The sequence below is a fragment of the Panonychus citri genome, unplaced genomic scaffold (genome assembly GCF_014898815.1).
Source record: "Panonychus citri isolate SS breed McGregor unplaced genomic scaffold, ASM1489881v1 Contig00144, whole genome shotgun sequence".
Lineage (NCBI taxonomy): Eukaryota > Metazoa > Arthropoda > Arachnida > Trombidiformes > Tetranychidae > Panonychus > Panonychus citri.
The window spans coordinates 83,926-100,238 of NW_026515549.1; the positions used below are offsets into that span (position 1 = coordinate 83,926).

General features: G+C 34.0%; 4 protein-coding genes across 6 annotated transcripts; 2 read left to right on the forward strand and 2 right to left on the reverse strand.

The window, feature by feature from the left end:
• Positions 1–10: 10 nt before the first annotated feature.
• Positions 11–1,546, forward strand: LOC128396434 (protein phosphatase inhibitor 2-like). 3 transcript variants are annotated; one of them, XM_053357019.1, is made up of 3 exons: positions 11–241; positions 388–895; positions 992–1,546. In XM_053357019.1, the coding sequence occupies exons 1-3, from the start codon at positions 159–161 to the stop codon at positions 1,010–1,012; spliced, it is 612 nt and encodes a 203-aa protein (XP_053212994.1). In that variant the 5' UTR covers positions 11–158; the 3' UTR covers positions 1,013–1,546. The 3 variants fall into 3 exon arrangements, with proteins under 3 accessions (XP_053212994.1, XP_053212993.1, XP_053212995.1); XM_053357018.1 differs by having other exon boundaries at positions 388–1,546; XM_053357020.1 differs by having other exon boundaries at positions 22–241; positions 383–1,546.
• Positions 1,547–1,599: 53 nt separating this feature from the next.
• Positions 1,600–7,431, forward strand: LOC128396424 (tetratricopeptide repeat protein 21B-like). Its single transcript, XM_053357004.1, has 22 exons — positions 1,600–1,713; positions 1,772–1,901; positions 2,276–2,386; positions 2,451–2,709; positions 2,769–3,138; positions 3,225–3,512; positions 3,571–3,678; positions 3,752–4,132; positions 4,186–4,383; positions 4,451–4,765; positions 4,834–4,944; positions 5,005–5,158; positions 5,221–5,347; positions 5,422–5,487; positions 5,553–5,658; positions 5,727–5,837; positions 5,911–5,992; positions 6,066–6,216; positions 6,272–6,494; positions 6,570–6,704; positions 6,764–6,877; positions 6,937–7,431. The coding sequence occupies exons 1-22, from the start codon at positions 1,684–1,686 to the stop codon at positions 7,312–7,314; spliced, it is 3,948 nt and encodes a 1,315-aa protein (XP_053212979.1). The 5' UTR covers positions 1,600–1,683; the 3' UTR covers positions 7,315–7,431.
• A 30-nt stretch (positions 7,432–7,461) lies between these two features.
• On the reverse strand, positions 7,462–9,898 carry LOC128396431 (uncharacterized). Its single transcript, XM_053357012.1, has 3 exons — positions 9,649–9,898; positions 8,252–8,793; positions 7,462–8,178 (listed from the first exon to the last, which is right to left on the reverse strand). The coding sequence occupies exons 1-3, from the start codon at positions 9,665–9,667 to the stop codon at positions 7,612–7,614; spliced, it is 1,128 nt and encodes a 375-aa protein (XP_053212987.1). The 5' UTR covers positions 9,668–9,898; the 3' UTR covers positions 7,462–7,611.
• Positions 9,899–11,378: 1,480 nt separating this feature from the next.
• Positions 11,379–15,407, reverse strand: LOC128396430 (plexin domain-containing protein 2-like). Its single transcript, XM_053357011.1, has 6 exons — positions 15,254–15,407; positions 14,854–15,162; positions 14,206–14,740; positions 13,935–14,030; positions 13,430–13,654; positions 11,379–12,388 (listed from the first exon to the last, which is right to left on the reverse strand). The coding sequence occupies exons 2-6, from the start codon at positions 15,121–15,123 to the stop codon at positions 12,120–12,122; spliced, it is 1,395 nt and encodes a 464-aa protein (XP_053212986.1). The 5' UTR covers positions 15,124–15,162; positions 15,254–15,407; the 3' UTR covers positions 11,379–12,119.
• Between the last annotated feature and the right edge of the window lie 906 nt (positions 15,408–16,313).

The window sequence follows — 16,313 nt, forward strand, 5'->3', positions numbered from 1 at the left end:
TCAGCTGACGTTGAGTCATTTTCTCTCTTATTTGCTCTTCTCTTTCATTCGCTGCTTTTCTTTCAAGTGTTAACATTTATTCTTATCTGTTGATTGTCGCTGCTCTGTTTTATTTCGAGTTTAATTATTTATTCAATTGGTTTGATCATCTTCTTTCTATGGACAGTTTACAAAAGAAACCACCGAAAGGAATCTTGAGAACGAGCTCAAATTCTGGTCAATCTGATCATTCAAAGACGAGGTTTGTTTTTCTTTGCTCATTAATCCATAACCTTAATCATTTCCTTCATTTGTGGTTTAAAGATAATTTTACTCATTTAATTTTTCGTATCATTTATCTTCCAATTTGAATTCTGGTTGAATTAATTTACTTGTCGTCTAGTCCAGCATTGAACCAATCAAATGGGATGAGATGAATATCCTCCAAACTTTACATCCACCAGGTAAAGATTATGGACTAATGAAAATTGAGGAACCCAAGACTCCGTTCAGTCATTATAAGGACACAGTTGATGGCGAACCGATTTCTGATGATGAAGAAGTGGCCTCTTCATCTGCGACTAATCTCGATCTGCAAATGGTATCAGAGAAGATAAAACAAGGAAAAGCGAAAATACTTTGCGACTCTTCTGTTGACAAAGAAGATGATGAAGATGAAAACGAAAGTGAACCTGAAGAATTGTCCGAAGAAGAGATGAAGAAACGAAAGGAATTCGAAATGAAACGTAAAATGCACTACAATGAATTCCAAGCTGTTAAATTAGCACGTAAGCTATTGGAAGAAGATGACGATGAAGACGAAGAAGACAATAATAAGGATAGAAGTGCAACTCTCAACGACGATGAAGAGGGAATGGCGTCTGATCGAGAAGTGGAACTAGAATACGCTCATTCGGCAAGTAATTCTAAGAATCTTTGAAGTCGCTCGACAAGAACAGAATCGAACCAAAATTTACATTTATATTTCTTCAAATGACCTTTTTTACCCCAGAAGTTGATTTTTGACTGTTGAGTTGATGAATTTGATCTTCTTGACGTAAATTGCTTATATTTATGCAAACAATCAATTGATTGTCCTTTCTGGTGTTTCTATACACGGATCCGAATTAATACCCAAGTTAATATTGTAATAATCTCACTAAGAATGGTTAATTATGGATAATCAACAACCTGATATTTGCAAAGTTACCACGTGCTCAAAGTTGCAAGTCTTTTTGGTGTTGACTGAATACACAAATTATTCATTTTATTATTTACACTGGAACTTAACCTCAAGTGACATTAATTTATTTCCATTTCATCCGTTGAAGTCACAATCGTCTATGGGTTAATATTATTGATTGAAATCTTAAATTTAACGATTCGATTTGAGCTGTTGAGATGGATTATGTTTTCATCAACCAATCGGCTGCTCGTGAAAACTTGGTGTGAATGGAAACAATATTAAGAAATATCATTTTTCCAATATTATTATTTGCTATATTTTCTGCTTTTTATTGTACAATCAAGACAATTTATAAATAAATGAATTGATTCCAATCTAATATATTGTACCATTTGAGATGATAATTAATGTGTGTTTGATTCAATTGTTGTCATGGTTGCGATCAAAATAAACATTTCACTGTGAGTTTCACTCTCATTTCAATATCTTAATTGTGATTGCTGATTTCTATTAACAAGATGGTATCTGACAAAGAAATTGTAATCAGGGTAAGTTGTTTCATGTTTGTATTATCATGTAATCATCAGTTAATTGATTAATTGACAGAGTACAATTCACTACTATTGTCTTCATGGATTCAATCGGATGATGGCAAACACGGCGTTGGAAGGAATCAGAGTTTTCCCTTCGGATCTCAAATTCAGACTCTATTATGGAATCTCGTTGCTTTTAGAGGGTGAGTTTTATCTTCGATTCGGGATCAATGGTAAAACATTTCTGAGTAGCGAATGAATGTTAGACTCTTTGATATTCGAATAAGTGAAGAATTGTTTGTGTACCAGTAGGTAAGTTTATTCGAGAGATTGGCCAATTTCATCTACTCTAATTGGTGTTGAATGTTTTTCGATTGAGCTCCATGTTTATCTTGCTAAACTCCTCCAGTAAATTTCGCGCTGTTTGTGAGAATCCATTTTGTCGATAAGAAACCTTCCAATTCAATAGACCCTCGAGCAGGAATCTTACTGAACTGTACTGGTTCAACTTGTTGTAAAGAACAGTCAAGTCGCGTTACTCACCAGTGTTTTTTTTATTTTTCCACCTTCAATTCAGCTCGTTATCAAGAAGCGATTCGGGAACTGGATAATATTCAAGAAGATCAAAATCTGATTCTTGCTTCTTTACTTGCACTTATCCACGCTCATAAGGCTTGTAAATCCTCAGGTAAAGTCTAAAGTCAGTCATTTGCTTCAATACTTTTAAATGTTTCGTTAAATATAAATTACAGATCGAGAAGAGATCAGTAAACTCGAGGTGAGACTAAGAGAGCAACGAAAACAGGCGAAAGAGTTTGCTCTTTATTTCGCTGGACTATATTTACTTTTCGTTGGTAGATTTGATAAATCTCGTGAATATTGTGATCGAATGTTGAAATTGAATAACAATTTGCGAGAAGCATCAAATTTACTTGGATGGCTAGAACTTTTATCTGGTGGAGATAAATCAACAGCTCAAGCGAATCAATTTTTTGATAGTGGCGTCAAACTGTAAGTCAAAACCACTTCAAAAAATTACCTTGATTCTTATTCATTTTCCAATGATTTAGCAATGACCCTGAAGGAATACTTGGAAAAGCTAAATGTCTTGAACGCAATGGCTCTTATTGGAGAGCAATCGAACAACTAAATCAGATGATTGTCCTTCAACCGACGTTTATACCTGCTTTTATCGAGAAAATGAAATTACAAGTGGCATTGAAGGATTGGGAACAAGCGATTGACACTGCAAGTCGGATATTGGCACTAGATCGACATTGTATCGAAGCGCATCGCTATTTAATAATCTATGACTTGGTTTGGGAAGGTAACGAAGCCTCAGCATCATCAAGATTCGATGATCTTATTTCATCCTTAGAAATCAGGGAGCCGAAAAATGGTACACTCCTTTACGAAACTGGTAAACTTGTCGCAAGATTGGTAATTGTTGTTGATCGAAAACTCTGGCAATCAATCATGAACTTGCAGCAATCGAACTGATAAAGTTTTACTTGGTTTTCTTTCAGGCTTTTAACAAGAAAAGGATAATCGAGCAAACTTATTCAATGGTAGAAAAAGCGACTTTCCTCGAATCGAATCGGATTGAGTATATTCTTGAACTGGGTCATCAATGTTTGATCATTAATCGATTGGTGGATGCTAAGAGACACTTCACGGCTGTAACTCGGTCAGATGAGGCCAATTTGTCGGCTGCATTGGGAATTCTTCATTGCTCAATTCTCGATGACCCTGTCAAAGCTTCTGATCAAGTTGAAGCTATGGAAGAGCTTCACAAATCAACTGGAATGAGTCATGTTAGTGATTGATTGAGTTGATTAATTGACGAAATAATTATGTTCTATTAATATTTAGGAGCTAATGTACCTCATTTGCCTGTGGAACCGCTCAATGGGCCGAAATCACGATCAAACTAATCAGTATTTGGCTCAAATTGTTGACGATCGATTGAACAGTCTTAAAGTAAACTATCAACCTTAATTATTTGATTAACTCAAAACTAACTTAAATTTACAATTTTTAATCACTTACGTAGTCTTTTTCTCTTGGATTAAAATATTATCTCCGTTTGGATCCACAATTTTGTTTGAATGTCGTTCAAATCTGTTTTGGTGATTTACCTTTCGAACCTGGGGTCAAGGGTCAACCGTTGCCTGTTACATTAACCAAGGCAAAGGAATTACTCACAGTATTAATATCCAACTGTCCAGGATTGACTGGATCTTTATACAATATGGCGAGAGTTAATTACTGCATGGGTGATTTAAGATCTGCTCTTTGTTACCTTGACAAGTCAGTTGACCACGAGCCAACTTTCATCGATGGACATTTGCTCAAAGCAAAGATATTAGCCTATCAAGAAAACTACCAGAAAGCGGCTCAAACCTTAGAAATAGCTCTCGGTCATAATTTTGAGGTAATGTTGACATTTGAATGGAAATAAATGATTTGATGATATTTCAATTCCAGATTCGCGATAAACTGGACTACATTATGGTTAAAATCAGCATATTAAAACATCAAAAGGAATTCGATGAATGTCTCAAAATCCTACATAATTTAATTGATAATGAGGTCGATCGAACAGCAAAGTTCAGCCTCAATTGGAATTCAAAAGTAACAATCCAATTAGAAATGGTCAATATTTACATCATGAAGGGAGATAATGTGAGTTTCTCAATGATTTGAATCTCTGTTTAGATAGTAATCAATGAATCTAATGCATTTGATTTAGAATTCAGCATCTGATCTGTTGGACAGATTGTCCAAGAATTGCATTGGAACTCCAGAAGAGAGTAAAGTATTGATAATCAAAGCTTCGTTGGCACAAAGTAGAGGAAATATGGAAGAAGCTTTGACAATTCTTCGAGAGGTGTCACCAATCTATGGCAGAGATTTTATTTGCTCGAGACAAATTATGGCCTCACTGTATCTTAAACATCGCCGCGATCGTCGTCTCTATATAAGTTGCTATAAAGACATTCTTGATAAATATAACGATCCTCAATCGTATTTAATGTTGGGTGATGCTTATATGAATATTCTCGAGGTAGAAATTGTCACTAAAACTCATTTGTAATATTAACCAGATTGCGAAATTTTTTCTTATAACTTTAGCCTGAAAAAGCAGTTGAAATATATGAACAAGCATTGAAAAAGAATCCAAAGAATGGGCTACTCACACGGCGAGTTGGTCAAGCCTTGATAAAAACTCATCTCTTTGAAAAGGTAAAGGTCGTTTAATTAGCTGTTGATTAACTTGATTAAATATTCTCATCATCTGTCTAGGCGATAACTTATTATAAAGCTGCTCTTAAATCATCTCCTGATATCGACCTGAAATTTGATTTGGCTTTACTTTTATTCAAAATGAAACGTTACCCGGAAGCTCAAGATTTGATCTCTCATGCAATTGAATCATCAAATGATGATTCTGGTTCAAGTAAGTTGTTTGTATTGACTGTTGATTTATGAATGATTAACTCAATATTTTAATCTAATAAGATCCAGATCTGAATAACCTTGAATGGGAAGCTAAAATGTTGAATCTTCTCGCCCAAATTCAACTACAAACATCAAAAAAAGACATTGGCATTGAAACGCTACAAAGATCTCATAACATGTACCTCAAGTAATAACCAATAATCAATATAATTTTAATTAATAATTCTAATATAGATGTAAATAATTAAAATGAATCTTTAGGGTGTTAAGACGCATCTCAGCCGAAAGACCCGATTCAGAGAAAGAGGTTAAAAAAGCAGCGATTGAGTAAGTGATAATGACCATCCAATTAAAGTTTTTATATTAATAATAATAATTTGAATGAACTTTAGGATTAGTTTACAATTAGCAAACTTGATTATGAGCCATTTACGTGATTCGAAAAGAGCTGTTCAAATCTACAAAGAAGCTCTTGGTTATCATCCGGATAACATTTTGGTAGGTTGGGGATCGTTCTGATTGATTAACTGTTGATTGTCCATTTATCGGTTGATCATTTCTTCCAGATTCTCACAGCATTGGAACGACTGTATGTTGCTAACGATAATCTCGAAGAGGCTCGAAAATATTCAACTTTGATTTTGAAAAATGCTCCGAATGATAAAGATTCTCTCTTGGTGAGTAATTAGATGCTAAGAGAATCAATTAACAATATTGATAATATCAATCAAATCATTTCTCTCTTATTAGATGACTGCTGATCTAATGTTTAGAAGGAACGATTTTGAAGGAGCTTTATCACATTTCCAGCAATTGATGGATAACATTAAAAGTATTAACTGTTGGCACTTTAATTGATTTTTTCAAGTGTTAATTACTAATTGATTGAATCACTCAATTTTCAGATTATTATCCTGCATTAGCGAGACTTATTGAAGCTGCTCGTCGTGTTGGTAAACTTGATATCGCTCATAATTACATCAATAAAGTTTCAGAATCAACGCCAAGAGCTACATCAGAAAGTGGATTTAATTATTGTAAAGGATTAGCTTGTTGGTGAGTCCATGTGATGCATTGGCGATAAGCAAATTAATTTATCATTTAATCTCAGGTACACTGGAGATATTAATCAAGCAATCAAGTGTTTCAATCGATCCCGATCAGATCAAGAGTTTGGACTCATGGCTTCTTTTCATATGATTGAGATCTTTATTAATCCTGAACGAGGGACAATCGGTGGTGAAACATTCGAATCGGTCAATTCGAGTCTAACAAGTTTAGAGACTATGAATGCTCAAGAAGCAGCAATCAAAACAGCTCAAAAGCTTTTAGGAGTAAGTGCGAAAAATTGCTGACAATCAATTGATTATCTTTACTCATTCATGTATTTCTAACAATTAATTGATCAGGAGATTCGTGATATCGCATCAGATGATGTTGATTATCTTCTCATGTGCAATTTTGTTCTATTGGCTCGAAAACAAAAAACCGATGCTGAAGTTGCTCTTTCCGAATTTGCCAAAATACTCAATGATTCAAGATACGTAAGTTGCAATGCAAGAGTTTGGTGTTTACTAATTACAATAAAACTAATCACTAACAGAAAGATCATTCTGGTGCTTTGCTTGGTGTGGCCAGTAGTTACATTATTCTCAAACAAACGCAAAAGGCTCGGACTCATTTGAAGAAAGTTACTAAAACTGATTGGTCATATTCGGTTTGTTGAAAGTTAGACTCGAATTGTTCTTGATTTTAATTTTATCTTAATCTCTCCAGGAAGCTGAATACCTCGAGAGATGTTGGCTTTTATTGGCAGATATTTACATACAATCAGGTAAATTTGAACCTGCACAAGAGTTATTGAAACGCGTGTTACAATACAATAGATCTTGTGTTAAGGCTTATGAATATTTTGGCTTCATTATGGATAAAAGCCAAAGTTTCAGAGAAGCGATTTACAATTACGAAATGGCCTGGAAAATCTATGGCGCTAATTATGCCTCCGTCGGGTACAAATTAGCATATGATTATATGAAAGTTAAACGTTATGCTGATGCCATTGATGTCGCTCAGTCAATTCTTGAAATTTATCCGGACTATCCAAGAATCAGAAAGGATATCATTGAAAAAGCTAAAACTCATCTCAAAAATTGATAAATTCAATTATTAATATTATCCATCGAAATGATTTTAACGATTTCGATAACAAACTTGTTTTTTTTACTGTGAAATGAATAAATTATCAAAATAGTTTTGAAAACATGACACAGTTTTCAGATTACCAAACCTAACGAGCAACAATTTTATTTGTATTAATAATAGGATTTAGTTTTTTATTGGTTAATCGATTTGAATCTTTTAATATACAGAAGCGATTTGACAATTTGTTTACTTAGCAATTAATCGAGCCTTTTCCCTCTTAATTGGATCACTTTCAATCCAAAAATTGATTCAATTATTAGGAATTAACATTCTCCTGTAACAATTCGTGCAAAATGGCTTATTATCCTTGACCACAGTGAAATCGTTCTGTTTCAATGTCACTAAGCAATAAGAACAAGCATAGTGCCAAACATGGTACTGGACACCCTCTTGGACGATACAACGATCTTCATCAATTGGATCATAACATAGACCACAAGGTGGACCATGAGGATTGGGATCTTTGGCAATATTTGGATAACGACGACGAGTTAATGTACCAAATTTAGGTGGGATCACATGAGTATAAGGTGGATCATTCAGTTCCATGAGTCGAAGGTTTTTCATGTAGTCGGGTACTGGTGTCGGAGGAGCTTCTTGTCGTTTAACGACAATTTTCCTGATTGGTGACATTTCACGAGGCGGCTCAGGACTTGAAGCCGGTGTTGACCAGCCAACTGATGAGGGTTGAGGTGAGTAAACTGGTCGAGGATAATGTTCATAGTGAATTCCATCATTATCGTGGTTACTTTTACCGGCTTGATCCAATCCATTTGGCCAAGATGATCCAATGAACTGATTTACTCCAGGAAGAGGCTAAAGAATTGATTGAAAATAAATTAGTGTTGTGATTATTTGATTGAAGTATTTAGGTTTCTACTTTTCTTACCTTGCCATGTCTCGAGTCTCGGTGACGGAAAAATTCTTGTCTTCTTGGGGATGATTCTGATCTTCGATAGTTAACTTTATTATCATAATGATTACTTGGACTTCGATGTCCGGATGAGGAAGTTGATCGATAACGAAGCTTAGCAATCGCCATTGGATTACTTCGAGTGTTGTCACGAGTTAAAGATCGAGACTCTCGTTGAGGATATTGTATTGCTACTACAGGACTGGGAGTTTCGTTCCGAGGCTCGGATCTTGAGACAATCGTGTCAAACATTTTGGCCTTTGCTTTGACCGGAACTGAACTTACTTTCACATCGTATTGTGGAGTATCTTCGTTGATTATCTCCCTTTGATTTGGTGGAAAAATAACCGATTTATCTGAATAAGATTCATTCTTCTGGTGTTTCCGAATCTCTTCGTGCTTCTTATTGCCTGATGATATTATCGTTTTTGTCGTTCGTGATGAAATAACTGATGATGACTTTGTTTTGTTTGACTTTTTTGCGCGTAAATCATGTTCCAAGTTATTAATCAGATTATCTGTCCAGCCATGAGATATTTCAACATGTTAGAGTTTTGTTCAATATTAACATCATGATTAATTGAAAACTTGGCCCATTATTGGTTGAGTGTAATGACAAAGAACGAGTTAAATCACTCACAGGGTCTTTGGGTGGGAGGCAAGGTTAATAAGGCTTTTGGGCTCATTCAATGAGAGTCTTGTCTTTTACCATGTAACTATCTGAACCTCATGAATCAATTTGGCGAATGATCAAAAAGTTGTTTTCAAAAGACTGAAAATTAACCAGAAACATTTCATGTCCTTCAAAATATTTTGCTGTGTTTCTCCTCTGAACAATAATATTGATAAAAAGTGATTAACTTTTTGGGTTAACTAACAACTAATATTAATCAAATACACTTAAATTGTACACTAACCCAGATCTTGTTTAAACTTACATTGGATTTGTTTTGACAGAAATGCTTATTCTCTGAGTCTATTTGAGCAATGACGCAATATCTGTTTATATCCAAAGGAATAAAACTTTGATTGTAAATTGATTATCAACGAATCAAATTGCCTATTTATCTAAATTGTAAACAGTTACCATGATATCCATTGAATCATCTATTAGCTTGTGAGACTAATTATTAAAATAATTTAACATATAATTGATCAATAAGGTCTTGCAATTAGTTAGTCTTGAGCTTGAATTTTTAGTGATTCTTGTTTAGGTGAAAACATTAGCTCATTGACTAAATTGATTATTGATAAAAAAAACTGATTAGATTTGTTTCTTACTAGAAGTTAATTGTAATTGTTAAATAGTTAAACTACTGGAAGTTGCGAGAATCTCAAGCAACCAGATTGAAAAACGATTGATTACAACTCACCTATTTCCATTTTTGTCATTATTTCTCGATGATTAGATGATCAATGTAATTGAAGAAATGGTCGAATATTCTAATTAGATTAATTTAACTGGATTAGGAAAAACTTACACAGATCGAAAGTTTTACTATCGATGTTACTCCAACAGAAATTGAATTCGAAATGAAATCACATGCGGAACAGAATTTACTTCAACTTATTGATCCTCATTCACTCTTTACAATTTTCGTCTTCACCTTTTTGTGTTGGTGGAAATGATGATAATCATCTCAATCTCTATCATCCTCATCATTCCTGAAGATGATTATCTCTGTTGGCTTAAAATAAATTGTTGCCCAAGGTTTCTTGAGATTACGCCAATTGTGTCTATTGCAACAATCTCATTTTGTCACTAGATTAGTTGATAATCTACACCAACAATTAAAAATTCATCTCATCTGTACGGCCCCGTTTACCTTGACATGAAGGTTAATCGCTTGGATCAAGGCTGGTCCTCGGCATCAATTTGATCATCAGCACAATTGCTTGCAATCAAAACTTAATTAAATAAGATTTTAATGAGAAATATCAAAACTGAAACAAAATTGATTAATTATTAAACTGGGCAAACTATTAATTGTTAAATTTGATTGAAGAAAGGGGAAAGAACGAGTATCTTGGTTATACAAATGAAATGCGAAACACAGAGGAGAGAGAATCTCTTTGCTAAATTAGAGCTAATCACAAATTGATTGGCCAAGGGGAGGCGAACCTTCACCTTGAATATATCACTCAAGGTTTGACCATTCGGCCCTGGTCAGGGAGATTGGAGTTTTTTTGAAGCTATTAATAGACGGCGACCAAAGAATCAATTGTTTCTTTCATCAATTAAATTCAATTAGAGCCTTCAAATATTATTATTAATGACGTTTTGTCAAGTAAATTCAATGATTCAGTCAACTGATTTATTCAGAGATCCAAAAATGATTACTTTTTCAATTTCTAATCTTCTTATAATGAGAAGTGTAAGGGTGAGTCGGGTCGTGACCTTTCATCAGGTATCCAGTGATCGATGGTCGATATTTATTCAAACCATATGCAAAGTTAATTTGAATACTAGAATCCAATTAATTTAAATCACAAATGAGAAAATTTTAAAAAGCATGTTGAATATTCAGCAATTCAGCAAGCGAAGCTTTTGACTTGATTGTTTATTGAATTGATTCATAGGAAAGTAGAAAAATTTAAACTTAATTGTTGATTAATTTGTATCAAGGTTATACCTTGATTGTTAGTTGACTTCCTTTCGATTTAATCATTGAAAGTAAATTTGTCCACAAGAGTGACAATTAGCTTGAAATAAAAATGTTGTTCAGTTTTGTGGTTGATGAATTAAATGATTGCTCTCATTTTATTTAATTAGATTTCCCTCTATTTGGATACATTGTTTCATCACAATTAACTAATTGAAAAATGTATCATTGAAATGCGTCAACAATTTAAATGATTAATTGTTAAATTGTTTTTCTCTGTTTTTCATCTAATTGATCAGAACAAATAAACAATTTAAGGTCAAGGCTTCGATGTGAAAATCAACTGATTATTATTAAAGTGTTACAATTATTTAATTGACAATAATTAACATTTAATCAAATTGTTTTCGTTGATAAAGTTCATCCGCCATGCTACTGATTAAGTTTTCGGTTGTAGATTTACACTTAACAAGTTAATTAAATAGTAATTAATACAAAAGTTGATTATCTTAAATTATCCTCGATCTGGTGTTGAATTTGTTTCAACTGTAAATGAACCTTTCTTTTTATTTAAATGTTCAAATTAATGTATAACTAAGGGAGATGATACAATTAATGTGGTAAATCAATGACTGAATGGTAAAGTTAATTGTACAAGTTAAATTGTCTCGGATCAAGAAGATGAGATAAAAACGATGATGGGAAGGAGAAAATAATGATAACTGAAATTGATTTTCTTTTGTTTCAATTGATTAAAAGACAGAGTTTTTTACTTAATTCATATGAGAGCACTGAGAGGATAAGGAAAGATTCTGATTTCGTGTGAATGTGCGTGAATATTTCGTTGTTTCAGTCTTCTAATCAATCATGACAAGATATCAGCATGAATTGGGTGGAATCGTTTAATTCGTCGTTTTCAGTCGTTTCAGTCTTCCAAAAATAATCAATTGTCGTATTTACAATGTGAATTGATGAATGTTAATAGAAAGCGAAATGCACCGATACGACAAAAGATGCGGTCAATAAGGTTGCATGGAGTAATAAATGTAAAGGAAGCACTATGATGATATGATTGAGCTTTTGAGTTTTAGCATAGAGAGAGAGAGAGAGAGAGAGAGAGAGAGAGAGAGAGAGAGAAATGATGCTGCTCATAGAAAAGTTATCAATAGGCACAGACGCTTTTCTTGATTGAAGGCATTGGTTGAATGTGATATAGTTGATTGTTCGATGTTGAGCTTATTTTACATGTGAATAGACGCTGCTGTGTAACGAGCTTCACTTCCAGCGAAACGCCATTGAGCAGGTCGATATTTAATTAAAAATTGTCCTGACGAGCTTTGTGGATTCTTGTAGGCATAAAGTATCCATAAAACGGCTCCAGAAATTAAAGACACAAATAACATGACCGCCACAAAACTTGCTTTTCCATTTCCTGATTTACTATTCGCGTTTGATCCTTGGTGGTAGAGAGGTGAATTGACGGAGGGTGATTCCGCTTTTTTAACTTTGCCTAATAAGTTGATAATCAAGGAGAACAAGAAAAAGACAAAAAGGTGAATTGATTGAAAATTTATTAGATCATTTTGCAACATTGATCACGAGAATAATCAAATATTTTTGTGCTGCGTAAAAAACTTTAGAAGGGAAATAAGCTTGAGAAGTGTAAGAAAAGGAAACTTGGAAATCTGATTAGTAAATTAGCGTTTAACAAGTGTGTTTATCCATGAAGTTCAAATCTCAGAAAACTATTTGAATAAGATGAGATTAAATAGCTAATTAAGGAAACTTAAGTATTGGGGAGAGATAGAAGCAAATGCAACAGAGCGATAACTTATGAAAGAATCAATCTTAACCATCTTGTTACTCACAATCTAATCATGGTGATCATCAACACATGATTGATTGAGATCGGAAAAGAAGATGAAACAACGAAACAATAACACTTTGATCTTGGCACCCTAACCTGGACATATTTTTACTCCGTTAATGGTCTTTGCACAAACCATCCACCTTGACCTGAAAAAGTTTCTAACCAAATCTTTTCACTACTGCTACTTGTTCAACTTAATTGCCAGTATTGTCATCAATTAGATAAGCTTTATCTACTCAGTGGCCCAGTTTGAGAGCTCAAAAGATGAGATATTTAAGACTTGAAAGTTGAGAGGGTGTATCTTAGTTATATTTGAGGGCGTAAAGAGTATTGAGCATTGATTTTTTAAGATGAGACTCTCAACCAATCAGTCCCGGTTCAATTTGCTGCTACTTCCTTCCTTACTTTTTCACCATCAACTACTCATCATGAGACGTGATTATAAAAAATGAAGGAATAAAGAGAGACGAAAGGAAGTAGAAAGAGGGTTTTAGTATAAGTAGATCTACAAAAGAGTAAACAAATAAGGGAGCACATGATAAGTTTGAGCTACCGTATATCTCATCGCAAACAACAGAATCATTATCAAGATGTTTCATGATAAGAAGAAATAAACAAACAAAGCAAGTAAAATGTTCATAAAAAGATGATAGTCCAATTGAACTATTGAATTTAAATTACCTGAATAGACTGAAATAGTGGGAGCCGCACTTGGAATTATAATTGAACTATTGGTGGGTGCGGAGCAGTTGCTTCTCTTGGACTCATCATCACAACCCTTTCCAAGCCAATCTTGTCTCTTTCTGTCCAAACCATCGGAACATCGTCCAAGACTTTCACACCATTTACAGTCGAATCCTTTAACACCAGCCAAGCAACTTGGACAGTCTTTCAATGCGATACAAGCTGAAAAATGATAAAAAATGTAAGATAAGTTGTTACAAAAAATGATGGATTGAGAAAACTCTTGAAAATTAGGTTGCCTGAACTGAGTGAGTAACGATGTTGCGTAAATAAAGAAAAAAACTAAATTGTTCCTTAATAGCGGGAAAAGGTCAAGCGAAAGAAAAAGAGAGTTGAGATGTAAAGAGAGAAAATGAGAATAAAAGAGTGGACATGATAGTTGTCTTCTTCCGTGAAATACTTGACCACAAAAGAGGGCAGAATATGATTGATGAAAACATACTTGGTAAAGCAGCGAAATAAATGGCTGTGTTGTTGGCGAGATTTTCTTTCTTCAATTCAACTCGGTGATATTCGTAGATTGTCTTTTTTCGAATGACTGTTGGAAAAGAAAATAGTTGTACGTGTAAGTGATTAGATGCCATGAGTGTAAGTTGTTTGTTCAACAGAGTAATGAATTTAAAGGGGAGAAAGAAAGGGGAAAAGGATAAAGAAAAAGTCAAGTGATAAATGAACAGAATTCAGGGGAGATTCAACACAGGAAAAGAACTTACAGAAAGCTGTTTTGTCAATTACATACGCATCAGAAAGACCCACTTTAACAGGATGATGGGTATCCGGTAGTTGACTGAGGGAAAGTGGAAGGTCCTTGTAAACAAATACAATGTCACCGTTTTTCTTCAAAGTAACTTGGAAGGTGAAAAATTCACCAGGAAGTTCCTTGATTGCAACATGCTCCCATTGAACGACGAAAGCAGTTCCATTCTCGGCATATTTGATTTTCGATGAATCGTCTATCCTTGTGTCAAAGTTCGCCATCAAGGGTGCAACGTATTGTGTCGCAGCCAGCCAGCTGTGTACAGTGTTACCAAGGTAAAGAAAACCACCAGTTGCAATTGTAACATTTTTTATTGGATGCCCATAGAAAGGGAATTCAAAGGTCATATTAACGGGTGCAGCACGTCGGTGAGATTTGGATAGCATTTGATGAAGGGTAACATTGGGCATTTTGTCAATGTCAACCCAGTATTTCATGGCTTCATTTGGATCACTGAGTATTGTTGAGTTATAATATAAATGCGTGTCATTCTGGTTTGAGATGGGTCGTTAGAGGAGGTAAAAAACAATAATTGATATTAGACAAAAATACAATTGATTAAGGTATGATAGTGATGGTCTCTATTGTGTAGCAATAGTCTCACCTTTCTTGACAAATTAGATGGAAGCTGTGGCTCTTCAGGTATACTGTCTAAATCATCTACTGAGGTATCATTGGCATTTGCCTCTGAACTATTAGTGACTCCATAATTCGTAGCATTTAATTCCGTCGAAACTATTTTGGTCGTGTTTAACACCACTGGTTTAATTGGAACAACAGATTTTGAAGATTCCTCGGCCTTTTTACAAATGACCAAGTTGTTGAGATGATTGAGAAGGAACAAAGAGAAGATGATTCCATTGGTGGAGAACATATCCAGTAGACTTATTGGCCTAATTAAGAACAACCAGAGCTAAAGTTTAAGATGAGTTAACAAGGAGAAGATTTTAAAAGTTATTTATAAAACAATTAATTGTGAAGCTGAAAGTAACAATCAACTTAACTTTTAAGACAATCAACAATAAACCATTGACGGAAAAGACAAAATGTAAACCAATCTAAAGAAAAGAAGAAGAAGAAGTGGCGACATCAAGCGGACAAGTTGAAATTCTGTTCTAAATCTCAACTTTGAAACCTGAGCCTCATTGGCGTAAATAAGATTTGCCTTTTGTTGGTTTAATTGTCGGTTGATTTATAGTTGAACTTAATTTCCATCAATACAAGTTGAGCAATTGTACATTTCAATTAGTCAAGAATTTTCTGTGTTCTCGGCCAATTAAGTTTTCCTTGTAAATAGATTACCATAAGCTTCTTGATTCGTTGAAGGTAATTTGAAAATATTCCAATAGATATCAAACTGTTGGAACCAATCAAATTAAATTTTCAAACTCTTTTCAGTTATCTAATTGTTTTAATTGCTTAGTTTATCGTTGAATGTGTAGTAGGAAACTTTTCCTCTTGTCCGATTTTATTGATTCGATTCAAATGTCAAGTTAAAAGTTGGACCTTGATTTTGAAGATTTGACGAGACAATTGGATTAATTATTTTTAGAATCGATCATCAACTGATTGTTGTAAATTGTGAAAGTTAACCATGCCAAGAATGGTTTATTGATTATGGTTAAAGTGAAAAATTTAATCAATCAATTCTAAGTGAACCTGATCAGATCCCAATTTATTGAAAAGATTAGTTTATAATCCATTAGTTTATTTCAATTTTGTTAATCTCCTTTGGAATATTGTTTCTCTTCATTTTCTAATTGTCTTATTTAATTAGCACCAATAGTTATTTTTTATTCCTCTGACTTTCAACCTTTTTCGTAAAAGTTGCAGAATCAGATTGGTTGATGTAAACCTTGCGAAAACTTGATCCCAATCAAGAGCGACTTCCATTGATTGATGAAGGCTTTTCTCCATAACAATCATAATACGTTAATTAAAATGTTGACAATTCTTTGTGTTTGATTGGAAATGATGTTCTTGGCCTTTGACATCATTTATTGTGTCAATCATTTGCTTCACTCTCTTGATTTCTCACATCTACTCAACCAATAAATAGAAATT